The 16395-nt window shown below is 54.5% G+C and overlaps 4 protein-coding genes across 4 annotated transcripts; 1 reads left to right on the forward strand and 3 right to left on the reverse strand.

Moving 5' to 3' along the window:
- Positions 1 to 515: 515 nt before the first annotated feature.
- On the forward strand, positions 516 to 2615 carry J4E87_007412 (uncharacterized protein; the record flags this gene model as incomplete). Its single annotated transcript, XM_049379007.1, has 3 exons — positions 516 to 702; positions 747 to 1261; positions 1929 to 2615. The coding sequence occupies 3 exons, from the start codon at positions 516 to 518 to the stop codon at positions 2613 to 2615; spliced, it is 1389 nt and encodes a 462-aa protein (XP_049231277.1).
- Positions 2616 to 5609: 2994 nt separating this feature from the next.
- On the reverse strand, positions 5610 to 7917 carry J4E87_007413 (uncharacterized protein; the record flags this gene model as incomplete). The annotated part of the gene is made up of 2 exons (XM_049379008.1): positions 5610 to 7320; positions 7379 to 7917. 2 exons carry the CDS (start codon positions 7915 to 7917, stop codon positions 5610 to 5612), a joined length of 2250 nt encoding a protein of 749 aa, XP_049231278.1.
- A 4158-nt stretch (positions 7918 to 12075) lies between these two features.
- J4E87_007414 (uncharacterized protein) lies at positions 12076 to 13330 on the reverse strand (the record flags this gene model as incomplete). The annotated part of the gene is made up of 2 exons (XM_049379009.1): positions 12076 to 13216; positions 13269 to 13330. 2 exons carry the CDS (start codon positions 13328 to 13330, stop codon positions 12076 to 12078), a joined length of 1203 nt encoding a protein of 400 aa, XP_049231279.1.
- A 595-nt stretch (positions 13331 to 13925) lies between these two features.
- On the reverse strand, positions 13926 to 15847 carry J4E87_007415 (uncharacterized protein; the record flags this gene model as incomplete). The annotated part of the gene is made up of 2 exons (XM_049379010.1): positions 13926 to 14018; positions 14066 to 15847. The coding sequence occupies 2 exons, from the start codon at positions 15845 to 15847 to the stop codon at positions 13926 to 13928; spliced, it is 1875 nt and encodes a 624-aa protein (XP_049231280.1).
- Positions 15848 to 16395: the final 548 nt, after the last annotated feature.

Consider the following 16395-nt stretch of genomic DNA (forward strand, 5'->3'; position numbering starts at 1 on the left):
GACATCAGTGCGGTGCGTTGAAGTCGGGTCAATGCGTGTCACGACCCCAACCTCGCACCCTTCATCACCACACTCCCCTTGTTCCCACCGCCTCATGCCGAAAAGAAACCAATTGATTACGCTAGATTCTGTATTGGCTGGGAAAGAAGTAAACACCATTCTAGAGCGATGTAGACACCTCCAGGGCTGGGTGTCTGGTCATTCCTCGGATACAGTGCTACCATGCTACCGTAACATCTCTGCCATTATGAGTCGGTCACAGTTCAGCCACGCGCGCCCCTGAGCTTAGGAAGCAACAAATCCAGGTAGCGCGTCTCGCTGCCTCTCGTATTTGCTGATGCATCATCACCAACGCCAGGCACACCGCGGCCGCGATTCGTCGCCTAACATTGCAAGGCATGGTGGCGTCGGTGGCACCACGAAGTATTGATTTCGACAGGCAGAGAATGTATAACTTCAGGCCCAGTCCACCGTGATAGCGATGCCTCTCCATCAGCCGTCGCCAGTCATCCAACATGCGTCCCTCCAGCTACATCCCGCTCCTCGCCGGCGCTGCCATTGCGCAAGAGTCCGCGACGATCCTCAACTTCTTCCAACTCGACAGCACCCTCACCGTGCTCGGTTCGGATGCGAGCGCAACAACCTACGAGAACAGCTGTCCCTCAGATGGAGTCGGCGTGTCAGTCGTGCCGTCTGATCTCCGTACGTCATGCACCTGTCGCGAGAGATTGCACTAACACTGCCAGTACCGATCACAGACGACCCCTCCGAGACTCCCTCGCCTACACCCGCGCCTCGCATGCGCCGCCAGGACGATGATTCCAACGAGGACTACTCCTTCTGCGAGCCGTATACCATCCTACAAGGCCCCGAGACGTACGAGATGCACCTCACGGACCCGACTCCAGGCGCGTGGACAATGGACATGGCCTGCAGCTGGCAGGGCGCAATGTCAACGGCAGACTTGACCTGCGACGTCACCCAGAGCGGATACGTCCCGGACCAGGCCGACCAGGTCGCGTCCACGAGCGTCCTGTCGCAGAGCGAGATACAGGAGATGGAGGCGTATCAGGTAGTTGCACTAGTCACCGCAACTGGTGCGTCTTATCCAGGATCAGCCTCAGCGACTGGAGGGCCATCACCCACTGGCTCGGCATCAGGAACAGGACCGACATCGCCTTCGAGGTCTCAATCCGGTGCCGCCTCGACGCCGAGCACTGGTTTGGCACCTGCTGGATCTCTCCCGAATGCGATGGCGATGGTGGGTGCTGTGGGCATTTTTGCGGCAGCCGTAGCTCTGTGAGATGTTGCATACATTCTCTTGTATTTGTCGCATCAGAGCGCCTGGTAAGTAACAGCATCTTCGTCATCGTGTCTCCTATGATTCGTGTAATTTGAATTCCATCATATTTCCACCACGTCTTCATACGTTCCTCGGGTGATCTTTCCATTTCTACTTGCGTATCTCGTAGATTCGTACTGTACATGCCCGAGGTGAATGCGGAAGCAGCGCGCAATCCAATCGCGCTCGCACGTGGACACGCGTCGTACAACACGCGACCTGCAGCGACAGTCACCCAGGGTTGAACCCCACATTCAAACTGCACACCCGTTTGCTGGCTGTACATATTAACGTCCACACCTGAGACCATCTCTTTGTCTCACTTTCTTTGTAGTACCACCATTATATGCAACCCTCGTCACATCCCCTTGGTACCCGAACACCAGCAGGTACAACGCCAAAAATGCCAGCCGCTGTTTCCGAAGCGCATATCGTCAACGCAAACCCAAAGTCGCGACTTTTCAGATCATTTACGCGACATGCCTCCGCGCCTACGAGCCCATTGACGCTGGAATTTCGCCTACCAAGTGAGGGAACCTTCACCACCAGCTACCAACACTCCCTCCCATCGCCAAAGTCGCCACAGACAACGTCGAGATCGAAGCAAGGTCTACTAAGTGAACTATCCTGGGCGCAATCACTTACAGCTCGGCTCCGTCGTGACCGGGACAACTGGCGCTCGCTCGCTCTGGAGCAGGAACAGGACCTCAAGGCCGCCCATCAGGACCTTGAGCACCAAACTTGCGTTGTGTCTGAGATCGAGCAGGAAAATGCCAATCTCCGCTTCCGCCATGAAGAGGATAGGACAGCTGGCGGGCAACTCTACTCGCGCTTCCAAATACTCGTCTCCGCGCATGACAAGCTTGTCGATCAGCTCAACGATGCTATGCGTACCATCGCCCGTCTTAAGAAGAGCGACCGTACCAAGGACAAGGTGCAGCAGCGCAATCTGAGCTTGAAGGCCACGCTGCATAGGTACACATCTCAGGGCACCTCGGCCACTACACAAGCCGCCGCAGACACCGAGTCTACCCTGAGAGAAGCACTGGCGTTGGCTAATGAGCGTATTGAAGAGCTTGAGACCAAGGGCGGGGCCATGCTTGACGCATTAGAGAAGCGCAACGATAGCTGTGGCAGTGACGAGGAAGAAGAGATGGGACAGGGAGACGTCGAAGCAGGAATGTTGGAGGCCGAGGTCGCGTTCCGCGGTGTTATCGAGGATGAGTCTTTCAAAGAGCAGAAAGTGCTCTGGCTGGACTTGTTGGATGGTTGAGAGGAGATTACGGTAAGAGCATGAGCAGATGCATTCAATGGCTGGTACACGGCAACGCACATTCAGTCGCTTTCGATTGTCAGTCTAGTACAGAAGACGGCCATGGTATCCTTGGCGCTCAGGGTTGTCCGCCTGCGGGAGACTGGATGCATACATCGCATCACCGCCAGAGGTGTACGCTCAGGCCAAGGTTGAGGCTTTTGTCGAACAGCGTCACGCGTATTCACCCAACCGGAGGCCGTCATCGCGCACGTCGTAAGAAAGCGCAGTTTGTACGGTAGATGAGAAGGGAAGCAGAGCACGTGGAAAGATGAGAAGCAGCGATTCGTTTACATAGTATCATGGAGACGAGGTCATTCGCTACATATCAAGTCCAATAACCAGGTTATATCTTGACCTGCTGACAATTCACTTCTTCCAAACCACGCGCTGGCCTTGCACCTCTTGCTTGGCCACGGTCGTCCCGACTCGTATCTCGCATTCACAGCCGGATTAGAGGGCCGAATATCCTCAGCCTCGCGACTTTCGTCACCGAGATACTTGATATGTATCGCTATCACATTAACTCGTGTTGTAGGTATCCGACATTAATTGAATCATCTCTTCTCTGCCGACCAACTCCACTTCAGTACTATCTCGCTATGACATCGCCCCTTCCTACTGCAAGCTCTGGTATGAGGGGTTCATCCTGCCCTATAATACAACCACTACACAACTGACCTTTAAGAAGCACGATCCGAAGGCACAATCTTAACACCTAACCGTGCCGTGCGCACATCACAAGAAGCAGGGGCAGACACGGACGCCGATGCAGCCACACTCGTCTACGAGCCTAGGAGAACGCCAGGAACATCGGATCGGGCAAAATTCGTCGAATCACTGTTGCTAAATTTGTGTTTGGTCATGTAGACTGGCTATGAAGCAGAACAGGAATAGATATCGTAAATGAGGCATATTCATATTTCGAGCGTGTAGAATGAACGAATGTGGTGGGAAAGACCACGACAGGGCGACTACATGACACTATGGGTGAACAGATGGTTCATGATAAAGCGGCGAGATGTGCGACAGTGTTGATCTACATCGGAAACTGTTCAACTTTGCAAGGATTTGACAAAGACATGCCTTTTCCTTGCAGCAGCTTGACAGTGTCATAATCCGCGTATTCATCATATACCCCTACTCAGATCGAGAGGACTTGTTCAGAATCCCACGTCGCTGGAAGCTCCCATCGGTATCTCATGCGTCTTCTATTTTTTCAACGTAGAAATGTTTACTCTCGCTCTTGATTTCCAGAAAGGCTAACATCTAGACGCATACATGATAATTTTGGTACAGATCGTTGTACTCCTATACACCCGTTTGCAATCCCTCCATACACTCCAACGCCTTGGAAACACATAGAGAGCATCCAGAAATCATGACCAACGCCGGATGTTGTTCGTGATGTCTTTCAGATTATCATCGTGATGATAGACATTTGTATACAATGCTCACACTAGTACCGCGGCTCACTTGGCGTATATTGCTGATGTTCAGCATAACATGGCTCCTGCATCTCATGCATGGAAAGCTGTTCCCGCTCGCGTGTACGATCTTCGGAGCGACGAGAATGGTGTTGACGCTCCTTTCGGGGGGATCGCGGAGTACGCTGAGTCTCCCATAGTGACTCGCCGTGATGCCTGGAGTGGCTGCGTTGGGAGTGTCGTCGCTCAGACTGGAAGTACGCTTGTTCGGCGGCTTGAACTGGCACTTCTTTCGGGCGCTCAACTCTACTTTGAACCACGTCCTCCTCGTCGAATGCGGGGCGACGAGTGTGCTGCTGCCTCGTTGATTTTGGCTTTCCTGCACTTTTCCATGCGCGGAATTCTTTGATGCAGATTCCTGCGACGATGATCTCAGAATTGCTGTCATGTGTTAGTTCAAGAGTCAATGAAAGGAGCTACCCAACTCACACGATGACGATGGCGATGACGACTACGACCCAACTAAGACCGCATGTTGGCCCTTTGCAATAGCTGAGATTGGTTTGAAACATCAACCCCGCAACGACACTCCAGAACACAACCTCAATACAGCTGATTATGGCATGCGCTTTGTAACTGTGCCAACGCTGGAAACGTGGACTATGCTCCGAAAGTATGAGGTATATGAGTAGGATGAGGGATTTGGCACCCTAAGCATAAGTATTAGTAACCAGATCGATACTCAACGGTGTAGCCGGATTAGGAAGTTTCAACATACCATGCCCAATGCGTATGTGCTTGCTCGTGTGCGCGGAACATTGGTAATGAACAGACGAGGAAGCGTAAGGGCGATGGCGAGAATAACGAGAACGACTTGAGCGATGTGAATGGGGAACTTGAAGCGGCTGCTAAAGACGGGCTTATCAAGGAGATTGAACACCCCCATGTTGAAGTTGTGAAGAAGATGGTGTTGAGTTCGTCAATGTCTCGTACAATTCGTATCGTATTTCGGTCGTAGTTTTGATCGTAGTGGTCGGCGTCAAGACTTGATCTTCGCTGTTGTAAGATGGTACAACGAAGCACGTCAAGCATAATATACATTTTCTGCTTGTTAGTACCTGCATCAACGCGTACGTCTGTATGCTCCGCCGTCTCGTACGCGTTGTTACATTTCTTCTTGGCAATGTCAAAGTCCGAGTACGGTGCGATACGAGTGCGAGTGCGGGTACGAGCAAGAGATGTGATTGGTGCGGACCTGCCAAGCCACGTGCTTTCAGCCCTACCAGTCCTAAACTCATTCTTCGACTGACCAGGTTAGACTTGCGAGTGGTTGCGGACGAAACAAGAAGCACTTTCTTTCGTGCTCAACTCATGGTAGACCCTGTTGTTGTAACCTTGGTTGAGATACGGAAGAGTAAACATTCGAAGCCAGTTATCACATTGGTCAGGATATCCAGTCATGTTTAGTTGAACTCGCTCTCGCATTTGGGGTATATTCTCAAGATTACATCGTCCTCGTCGGCGGCGATTAGTTCGGCCCCGTCGGTTGTGGCCCATGTACATGAGGGTTTCCAGGCATATTCGGAACGCCCTCAGGACCAATCATCGTCCCAATATCCGCCCAATTCCACTCATGAATGTTGTTGATGGTAAAGTCCATAAACTGCATCTGCGTCGTTCTATCAAACCGGGCATTAGGATGCATTGAGGGCGCCATGTACGCCTGGTCTGGGTATATACGACCTGGCATAGGATCCGCATACATATACGTGCCCACGCCCGGTGGTGACTGATGGTACATGTGCGGTACTGCGTCTGGCTGCGACAGTTGTTGCGCTGGGATCGAGCTTTGCGGTCCGGTGTCGTGGGTCTCCATTTCCGGTTCCGCAAATCTGACGGGCGAAGCTAGGGAGTCGGCCATGGAATGCAACTCCGGGACGAGGGAAGCAAATTTCTCAATGGTACCAGGCATGAATGGATTTCGCCTATGTCGCTGTGCCAGATCTGCGAGCTGAGACAACAGAATCCTGGACTCGGACATGTCCGTACCACCCAGCTTATTCAAGCATACCAGATCAAGGACCAGTACCGAGCTCGATGCAAGCGTGTACCAAATGTCACACGAGTAGACGGCATCGAACTTGCCTAAAGATTCGAGTCTCAGCAGTATGTTAGCCAGAGATCGGCCAGACTCTGAGCAAGCTTCTGCCATGGCTGTGAGAGCAGAGTTTGTGGAGTCTTGGCCGGTTTTGGTCAGGGTAGAAGCGCGGGCAAGCAGGGCTGAGCGGCACAGGACAATGATGGTATAATGGTATACACAGTGCATCAGCATCAGGGCTCGTTGCATGGGCGAGGCTTCTATGGCTTCGTATTGGAGATGCCGGGGCAACTGCTCCTTCCATCGGACTAGATCCCGGAGCACGCCGGCGGCGGGCGATAAGGGGCCAACGTAGGATTCATCGCTGGCGTTGGACTTGACGGTCTTGGGCGCGCGACATGTCAGGCCCAGCAGTATGAACAGGCGCGTTGAGCATGCGAAGAACTCCGGGGGGCCGCCGATAATCTTCTCGTTAGGGGCGCTCGTCTTTGCGCCAGGATTCTCAATGGCACTCGGCCGGTCGTAGGAGGATACCTGCATCGTCTCGAAAGCGTACAGCGTCCACCACAGTATCTTGCGCGACTCCCTGGCCAGCGGTGTTTGGCCGGCGTTCACTTTGTCCTGGTGCAGTCCGATGGCGTGCGCTATGCGAACGGCGGCACCCGTCAGGTTCCAGCAGGCGTCCCGGTGGTTCGTGTTGTGGAGGTGTATCGCAGCCAGTAGCAGGGCCTGTATGGCTGTGATGCTCGAGGTAAAGATGACAACAGGAAGGAGCGTCTGCGTCCTTTGCCACCACAGCCGCTCCTGGTCTTCTGGAAAGGGAATGCGCGCCACCCGTCGACCGAGCAGCAGCACACACGTAAAGGTGCACAGCCATGCCGGGTCTGCACTCCTGGGGTTGGCCAGCCACGCGTCGTAGGCCTCGCGGAACGAGGGCTCATGCAGGACGGGAAAGTCCGGGTGTATGTGTTCGAAGAAGGCGCGTATCAGCAGCTCGAGGTTCGGGCGCTCGCTGGGGTTCAGGTGGCGGCCGTGGACCGCGACGGAGTTGTGGGCGGTCGGGGCGGCGGTCGGGCCTGGCAGGCTGCGCTGGTCGTCGCTGCTGGTGGGCGACGATGCCTGGGCTGCGTTCTTGCCAAACCTAGAGGTGGAGCAGTCAGTCGATGTCGCCATGGGCTTCATGCAGGGGCGTTACTGACAGTACAAACTCGCGTAGGGCGCCGCGTCCCACGAGCGTGCGCAGCTTGATGTGGAACGACAGCGAGCTGCCCGGCCCAATGTACTGCACCTGGCCCTGCTGGTCGGGGAGCAGCGACACCGTGTCGTCGCCTTCACCCTCGCCGCTGTCGTCCTGGTCGCCCTGCGCGTCGTGGGCCGCCGCGTCTGGCAGCGGGATGCCGTGCGACGTCGCGAGCTGGCGCAGAGCCTCGGTACTCGAGACGTCGGCTTCCGGCAGCAGCCCCTTCACCAGCGCCTCGAGCAGCGCCAGACGGGTGCCCAGCCCCTCGACGCTGCCATACAGGCGCTTCTTGCGCGGCTGCGTCGTCAGGCACTCGATGTTGTGCACGATGCAGTAGCGACACGCCTCCTGACCGGGTTCCTTGCGGCACTTCTGCTTGCGCGACTTGCACTTGTCGCAGCTCGTCTCGGTGCGCTTCCGCTTGTCCAGCGGCACGCGGCGCGAGCTGCTTGCACTTGCATGGCTGCTACTCGTGGGTGCGGGTGTGGAGGCCGACATGGGCGTGGACGGGTAGGTGCGGCGGATTTCAGGGCGCAGGGAGAAGAAGCATGGCGCACACGTCGCGAGAGCGCTGCGAACGCATTGAGACGCTCTTGTGCCGGTGGAAGATGCGACTGCAACTTTACGATGATGATGCAGGGGACTCCGATCTTGCCTGCGCTATCGCGGTCTCCGGTCCATCGGTAATTGAGGCTGCCGTCTCCTCTCTGGTGGGCCTAACCGGCGAGCTGCCTTGACCATTTCTTCAAGCGGACACCACAGGCACGTCCTCTTCCAAATCATCGAATCCGTCCGTCGTTGCCCCACCGCAATCGATGGCTGAATACCCATCGAGCGGGAACCACTTCAAGCTGAATGCTGGTCCTGGTCATGGCACCCCCTCATCGGTGCCTGTACCAGGTACGCTTGATGCGGCTAACAGACGGACAGCAGCCGCCGAATACGACCAAGCATATCTCAGCCGTGCTAGAGTACCCCTCGAGATATGGCTAAAGACTCCCATCCTCCCTGACCAAGATTGACCAGAGCAGGGCTGCTTGATCTGGTAGGCACGAAGTCGAAAGAAAGACTGAGCCGGTCACTGTCCGGTTGTGATTGGTTCAAGCGTGCGGCAGCTGGCTCACCTTCCCTCATGGGGTTGTGCAGGCACTTCCGATTACTCCACAAGCATGACTCGGCAGCGTGACCCAGTGCGGCCAAATGCCATAGCCACTGAATCGAGTTAGCAAAGATCCAGCGTTCCAGACATCACGAGACCCACATGGCACCCATGCCGAAGACGACTAGAACGACCGCATTTTGTCGCAATCCTGTGCTCCACTGCCCTATCGCCTATGCCGGTACCACAAACGCTTCCACCTCACTAACACCGCTCAGGAACCACGGCCATGTTCAACATATTGGGATCCACCCCTTTCACCACCGTGTCTCCACTTTCTCTTCTGTAGAGATGCATACCACGAGCACGGCTGTGTACATCATCGCCGTTAGCGATCAAGGACCCAACGGCGACGCAGATAACAGCACCACGGAGCGTCGTCGTGAAGTCTTCTTGACCTCTAGAGAAACAACCCCCCTGGCTAGTCCGCTGGTCGCCGGATAGCAGACAGGCCTTATATCGCCGGTCCAGATGGTATCTACCAACGCTGCAAGAGAGTAATTCCGCATGTCGTGGCAGTAGGCGAGTTACGAAATAAGGTCCCCACGCTGGCACAGACTTCCCCGTACGCGTTAGCATAGGCGCGAATGAGCACGAAAGGTAAGACGAAGGATTGTCGTCGTGGTGCCTGCGATCGTGGTGGCAATGACGTCAGATTCCAAAGAAGCCACTGCCGAACCTGGTGGTTGTACGCGAACAACAGGCAGGTTAAAAGATATCAGGCCTCGAAGGACATCCATGGATATAACGGAAGTTTGGCTGACATGTGCAGTGTAGACATCCCTCTTGTATCCCCGCGTCATCGCTGTAGCACCGCCTCTTCCAGTCTTGCACACTCACTTCACTGGACTCCCTGCCAGGCGATGTGTCGTCGCGTATGGATGTCCCTTTCGCGGATCATCCATCAAACCATGGTGCAGCCTCTTTCCAGCTTGCATCCTGCAGACTCAAACTCCTAGCTCTTTGACATACTCTGGAAAGTCGTGAGCGATCACAATGACGATGAATGTACCGTCAAACCCTCATACAGCCTGCAAGCTGAATTCCACGGCGTTGACGCGAGAAGGGTGTGGCGCTGCTGAATGGGAATATTTGTGTTCGAGCTTCCATGGGCTGAAGTTGATCTCGTTTGCTCGACAAGCGAGTCAACCACGCCTCAATCGTGCATTGGCGCCATCACTGGTTATGCACGATGGATTGCGCTCATTGCGGGCCGAGGCGCGCTCTTGGCTCGATCTCTAATTCCGATCTCAGGAGCCCTATACAATTAAGATGCTATATCGGCGACGATTCGTAACGAGATCTAGAGCGCATTTTGGTCCTTTGGAACTGGACAGCCAGACCGCAACAGCACGACCTGGTCAGTTGCGCCGCAGAGTTCGTCGTCCTCGTCACTCTCGATGTTTTGAGCAACCGAAGTCTGTCAACTGGGGGCATGCTCAACTTGGTGCACGGCATGGCAGACGGTCTTGACCGAATGTTGGCAGAACATTGGGCCCCCGGTGATGTTTGATGGAAAACAGACAAACGCATTGCGTCGTACGACCAAGAAGCCAGGAGCATGAAAACTGCCATTCGCGCATCGCAAAGCACCATGAATGGGACATGAATTGACAGGCGCAGATGCATACTCGTCTGCAACACCTGATATGGTAGCGACATCATCATCACAGTGTCGAGACAACGCTTGTCTGTCGGCTTGATGCAACGCTTGAACACTTCGCAATCCCAGGTCTACATCTGCGGTGCTCTTCCTGACCTTGTCGTTGCCTGCATCCCGAAAAGTATTACTTCGAGGTATCGGCAGACCCGCAGTCGTCCGACACTCTGTCAAGGCTCAATAACGGTATGGTAAAAGTGGCCGAGAATGTAAAGAGATGGAATGAAAAGTCATACGAAATTCCCCCAACTGAACGGCAGCGGGAGTGGAAGTGAGACAAAGCCTGGAAGATGGCAAAGTCAACCCCTTCAGCGAATACAGAACGATATATGGTTGGACGCTGATACTTTCAAATCTGAAATACACGTCGTTTTCGCAACACCGTCGCGTACATGCACGCTCAAGCATGTCCATCGGCAGCTGCACATCTTGTACGACCATCCCACGCACACCCTCGTCAAATAACCCATCCTTCCACCAAATTCACATGGACATTTTGGATCAGCCATGAAAGCAGCAGTAGTTTAATGCTGTCTGCAGAAACATGAATTGGATATATAAACGCAATAATTGTCTACGAACTTCGACCCAGCCGGTGCCGTTATTCTGCTTAGCTCAACCAACCATCTCCAACCCCTCGATGCTTCCGATCACGTTCTCTCGGCCGGACGTTCGAATCGCGCTATCTCTCCAACTACCAAAACTAAGAGAGAAATTCGACATCGCAAGCAATAGCTAAGCACACGAACCTGCTGCGCGCCCTTATACCAATTAGCCCCCTGCATCCGGAAGACAGCCACAAAGGATTCGTGGATGGCCAGACGAAAGTTGTGCCTCAGGCAGAAGCCGCAAGCTCGTCAACGGGACAATTCAGGCCGGTCGGGAGTCGACTGCCTGACCGATAAGAGATACCCAACGGCTCGACAGAGGAGACCAGCCCCCAACCCTGAGGCCGTAGTTGGATCCCAACACCCATGTCAACGAGATAAACATCAAAGCCAGGATCAAGGCTTGATGTGCACTCGATGGCATGACAACAAGACGCTGCGACACTGTGTTGCAAGCTTTGCGACGAGCACCACATCCCTCGAAGTAACCAAGTCATCGAGAGTTTGCCGAGGAGGTCAAATTTGGGCAGACAGTGTGGCAATGGATGGATTCTCGCTCATTATCGTATGAACGGGACTATTACAGCGCCGCTATCCAACCCACCATCCACATGTCCATCTCCGAGAAAGCTCAAACATCCCGACGGCTTAGCTACTACACACATGGCGTTGATACCTGCGGTTGCTCTTGGGAAAGTCCTACGACGATGCTTCAATTGCTTCTTCGATTCAAGAGCTATGAGCCTTCGCACCCGTTCGTGTCGGCTCTACCATCTCTGCTGAATCCAAAGGAGCGATCGTAAGGGCGGTAACACTGTTGATCAAGCGGATGACGACAACCCGGGAATAGCACGCTCACCTCTGCGCCTAGTCTGAGGTACGCGGAGAGGGTCACTGTGGAGGCCTCGACTGTCTCGCACTTCGTCCAGGATAGCACCACTCGGTATTCACTGTTTGACATATCTTTTTGGTATATCCTCCTGTATGCTCGCTCCTACGCCGCTTTCTTCGCTATGGCGGTCGACTTTCACTCAATGAACCCTTTGACTATTGTCGTGATTGTTCTCGAGTTCACACGTTTCTTTGCGGCGCGCTCTATCACGAAGAAGTCTTGACAGCTGGCAAAGAGCACATGAATCGGCGAAAGTAGGTCAGGGTCAGTGACTGCCCGACATCTATTACATTTCTTTCATAGCATACTTCTCCAGCCATCACTCATAAAGCCAGACCTACAACTGCGTAGGGTAGTCGAGAGTCTCAATCTTCTCTGGGTACACAAGCCCACCCTGCTTCCGCACCTCATCCATAGCCTCCATAATCAACACACTCTCGTCAAGGCCAAGGAAGCGACCCTCTTTTCTGCCGTTGATGATAGCATCTGCCGCCTCGTCGGCTTCCCAGAACATACCCTGGCCCTCGCCTTCTGATTGCAGTGAGCCACCGAAGCCATTGTACCAACCGCTTCCCTTACCTGGGCCCGGAATGGGGAATTCCTTCGACTCAACCTTGCCGTCTGAACCGATGATCTTGGTGGAGAGGGGACGGAAGGAGTGCCCGAAGACTTGGATCTCGCCCTTGGGGCCTTGGATGCGGACGAAGGGTTGATCCATGTTGCCTCCGGGCGCTGTGGCGACGCGGAGCGAGGTCGTCGCTACGGCATGAACCTCGCCGCCTTGCTCTTTTGAACGGGGGAACTGCAGGATCACGGTGCTGTGCTCGTCGGCCTTGCCAGTTGGCTCGTAGTTCTTGACAAAAGCCTGGAGCTTGGGTGCCTGGCGCGAGTTCTCGGGCTGGGTGTGGTAGATGGTCTGGAAGACCCAGGTAAGGGCATAGATACCGAGATCAAGCAGGGCGCCACCGGCCAGATCCGGGTTGACCATGCGGTGCTTGCCGTCTGGGAAGTTATTCTCGGGGTCGAGCGCCATGCTGTTGTCCGAGATGACGCGTGTGATGGGTCCAATGCGACCAGAGGTGATCTGCTCGCGGACGTAGATGGAGAGCGGGAAGTAGCGCGTCCATACAGCCTCCATCAAAAAGAGGTTCTTGGACCTTGCGACCTCGGCCAGCTTGCGCGCCTGGGCGGCATTGACAGTAAACGCCTTCTCGCACAGCACGTTCTTGCCGGCCTCCAAGCAGAGCATAGCATTCTGGTAGTGGTGCGAGTGTGGTGTGGCAATGTATACGACGTCGATGTCCGGGTTCTTTACGAACTCCTCGTAGGAGCCATATGCCTTCGCGTCGGAGGGTGCGCCGACCTCCTTCAAGAAGTCTTTGGCACGCGATTCGGAGGACGAGGAGGCGGCAGCGACGACCGTGTGCTTTAGGTGCTTAACGCCACGTGTAGTAGGGTCACAGAGGAGATCCTTGGTACTGTCTGTCTATTAGTAAACAGCTTCCGCGGGGTGTAGCGCGGGGTAGTTACAAGGTGACGGCGATGCCTCCAGTAGCGAGGATGCCCCAGCGGACGGTCTTTGGTGACGACATGGTGTAGATAGACGTTGTCGTAGTCTCTTGTTAAGTTGAAGGTGAGATTTTGGGTTCAACGACGAGAAGCACTTGGCGGCATCAGGCGATTGACTTTGTAGCTGGAGCTGCAGAGCTCCAACGTCATGACGCCCACCGAACTTCGGGCAAAGCGCCGCATCTCAACCCCACTCTTGCCCCTCCATCATCTTGCCGGTGCCTAAAGGAGCAGACGGCCCGCGTCGCGACATGTGGCGGACTTAAGATGTGATTGCCGTGTGTTGGGGAGTTGATGAGTAAAGAGTGGGCGTGAATGCTGGTGGAACCCGTGGACGCGTCTCGCCAGAGCCGATGCCAAGCCTCCCAACCTCCACCAGCACAGCTATTAAAGCAGCAATCATAAACGCAGAGACGATACCCGTGTCGAAAAGCATATCATGGCTGCAATCCAGCTATATTCCACGATCGCATTCAGTAGACATGCGATTAGCGCGCGTGCACAAAGACCATACCTAGGTACCTAGGTACCGTGGGACGCTTTCATTGTATCTGAAGACGAGCTCATAGGTATTGATGTCCATAGCAAAGCCACAGGCTGGTCGATCCATGCTAACAATTACAGCTTCGCCTTGCTACTTTTCTTCACGCTTTCATGATATCGGTCCCGCATCTCTCTTCTCAGCATCTTACCCGAGGGGGTTCTGGGAATCTGGAAAAGTCGTTAGCACCAGCAGCTCACGTTGGGTGAGTACTCACCGAATCCACAACCTCAATGCCACCAGTCAGCCACTTGTGTCGGCTCAGACGTCCCTCGATCCACTGATGCAGCTTCTTTGAGACAGCCTCTTCTCCTTGCTTCTCGCCCTCAGTGGTCAGCACGATCCACGCCCGGACGAACAGAGAGCCATCGCCGCGGCCGTTATCAACACCCGCTACGCAGGCATCGCGCACCAGACCTTCTGGGTGATCGAGCAGCGTATCTTCAACCTCCGTGGCAGCGACCTGGAGACCTTTGACTTTGATCATCTCCTTCAGGCGATCGAGATAGTGGATACGATCACGCTCGTCGCGCATCACAAGATCCCCAGTGCGTAACCAGCCAGGCTCAGTGAAAATGTCCGCAGTAGCTTTCGGGTCCTTGAAGTATCCAGGGGTGACGACTGCTCCGCGCGCCCAGAGCTCGCCCTTCTCGCCTTTGGGCACGTTGTTGAGTGTCTCAGGGTCTACAACCCGAGCCTGCATACCCGGTAGCAGATAACCGATCATGCCGGGTAGTGCAGGCTCCAATCCAAATATGCCATGCGCTGCCGGGCTCGCGATACTGGCTGCTTCGCTCAGACCATAGCCACTTGGCACTGGCATCCCTGCGCCTTGAGGCAGCTTTTTGGCCAGTTGGTATGCGACATCTGGTGGCAGATATGCAGCGCCGCTCGATGCGCCGATCACAGAGCTCAGGTCGTACTTCTCAGTCAATGGGCTCTGGGCGAGTTGGCGAACTAGAGGTGGTACCAGTGGAAGATGTGTGATCTTGTACTTTTGTATGCTTTTCAATGCGAGCTCAAGGTTCCATTTCGGCAGCATAATACTCGTCTGCCTGATCATATTGACGCGAAGGATCCAGATGATCATACCGTATGAATGGTACATTGGTATGACGCCGAGCATAGTAACGGGTGTCAAAGGTTCGTCTCCTGCAAAGCGCGCGGCCTGCGTGGCAGTAATAAGCGTCTGTATCCCAGAGTGGTAACCGTTACTGTGTGTGATCATCATCGCCTTTGGTAGACCCGAAGTTCCTGAAGACTGAAATAGATATGCCATTCGGTTTCCCCCAAGCAGCTTCCGCGGCTGCTCCGGCAGCTTTGAACCCTCCCTCACGAGCGACTCGATCGTACGATATCCCGACACGGTATCTAGTTGAGAATTGTCGCTAAGCACAATGACTTTGTGAGGATTCAACTTGAGTTTGAGGGGTAAATTGTCGCCTTCACCGGTCCCTAGCTTGAGCGCTTCTCTCAAGACTGGAAGTAGTGTCTCATGGCACATGATGCTGGTAATTTGCATCTTCCTGAGCACCCACCATAGCTCATACGGTGTACTGGCCGGACTGATGCCCCCGAAGACCAACTCTGATCGAAAACATGCGTGCGCTACCATCGGATAATGCAGGTGGTTTCGCGAGAAGAGCGCTAAGATCTCGCCATCTTCCTTGTCGTCTATGGGGCTCTTGTCCAAGCCCAACGGATTTGGTCCGTCATACCGGAAGACACGCGCCAATGCACATACTCGAGCATAGAAGCTGTGGAGTGTGACGACCTCTTCTGTTACAGCATTGATGAATAAAGGGTAGTCTTCGGGCAATGGATTGTTCGGCGGAAAGCAGAGTTCGTGAATGTTGAGATTATCGGGTGTCGGTGGAAATGGTCCATATGGCGACGAAAACACAGCCTCGTCGTGGGGTCGATAGGTGTCTTTGGCAGGATCTGGAGCGTCAGGGCCTAGGTATCTGGACCAGTGAGGTTTGAAGATGCCGTATGTCATGTCGAGATTTAAACGAAAAGATTTCGCAGAGTATTAATGATCTCCTGCAAGATATCGAGAGATGGGCGCGACTACACAAGAGTGTCCCGCCAATGTTGCGTTTCTGTGGCCCTTATGGGCTTCCGAGGTGTACTGCGCGCCCCGCGTTCTCTCCACATTTGATCCTGACGTCGCGTACGCGAGTAAGCCCAGAAACGCCCCATTATGGCCTTTCACGTGGGGCAATGCCGTGTGATGAACTGAAAGGGATGCTCTCATGTAGGGTGTTGGCGTCTTGAGGAATGAAATCACCGGAGACCGAGATGGCAGGCGGCGCTGCTGCGGTGGAACCACTTCCGTGGAGTCATTCCCTCTTCAACTTTCGTGACAGCAGCAGTCAACATCACAGCCCCAGGCGCATACCACACAGTCCAACGATATTCCGACAACGCAGTAGCCTCTCGCGTAATGCAGTCATCTCTGGAAAGGTCCAATATGAGCTGGCATTAGACGCGTGACTTACTTAGCCCTGTGGCTGTCTGCAGCTGTCGGACCCAACTTCACGTCTA

This window comes from Alternaria ethzedia (genome assembly GCF_023757985.1).
Source record: "Alternaria ethzedia strain BMP 0044 chromosome Unknown scaffold_20, whole genome shotgun sequence".
NCBI lineage: Eukaryota > Fungi > Ascomycota > Dothideomycetes > Pleosporales > Pleosporaceae > Alternaria > Alternaria ethzedia.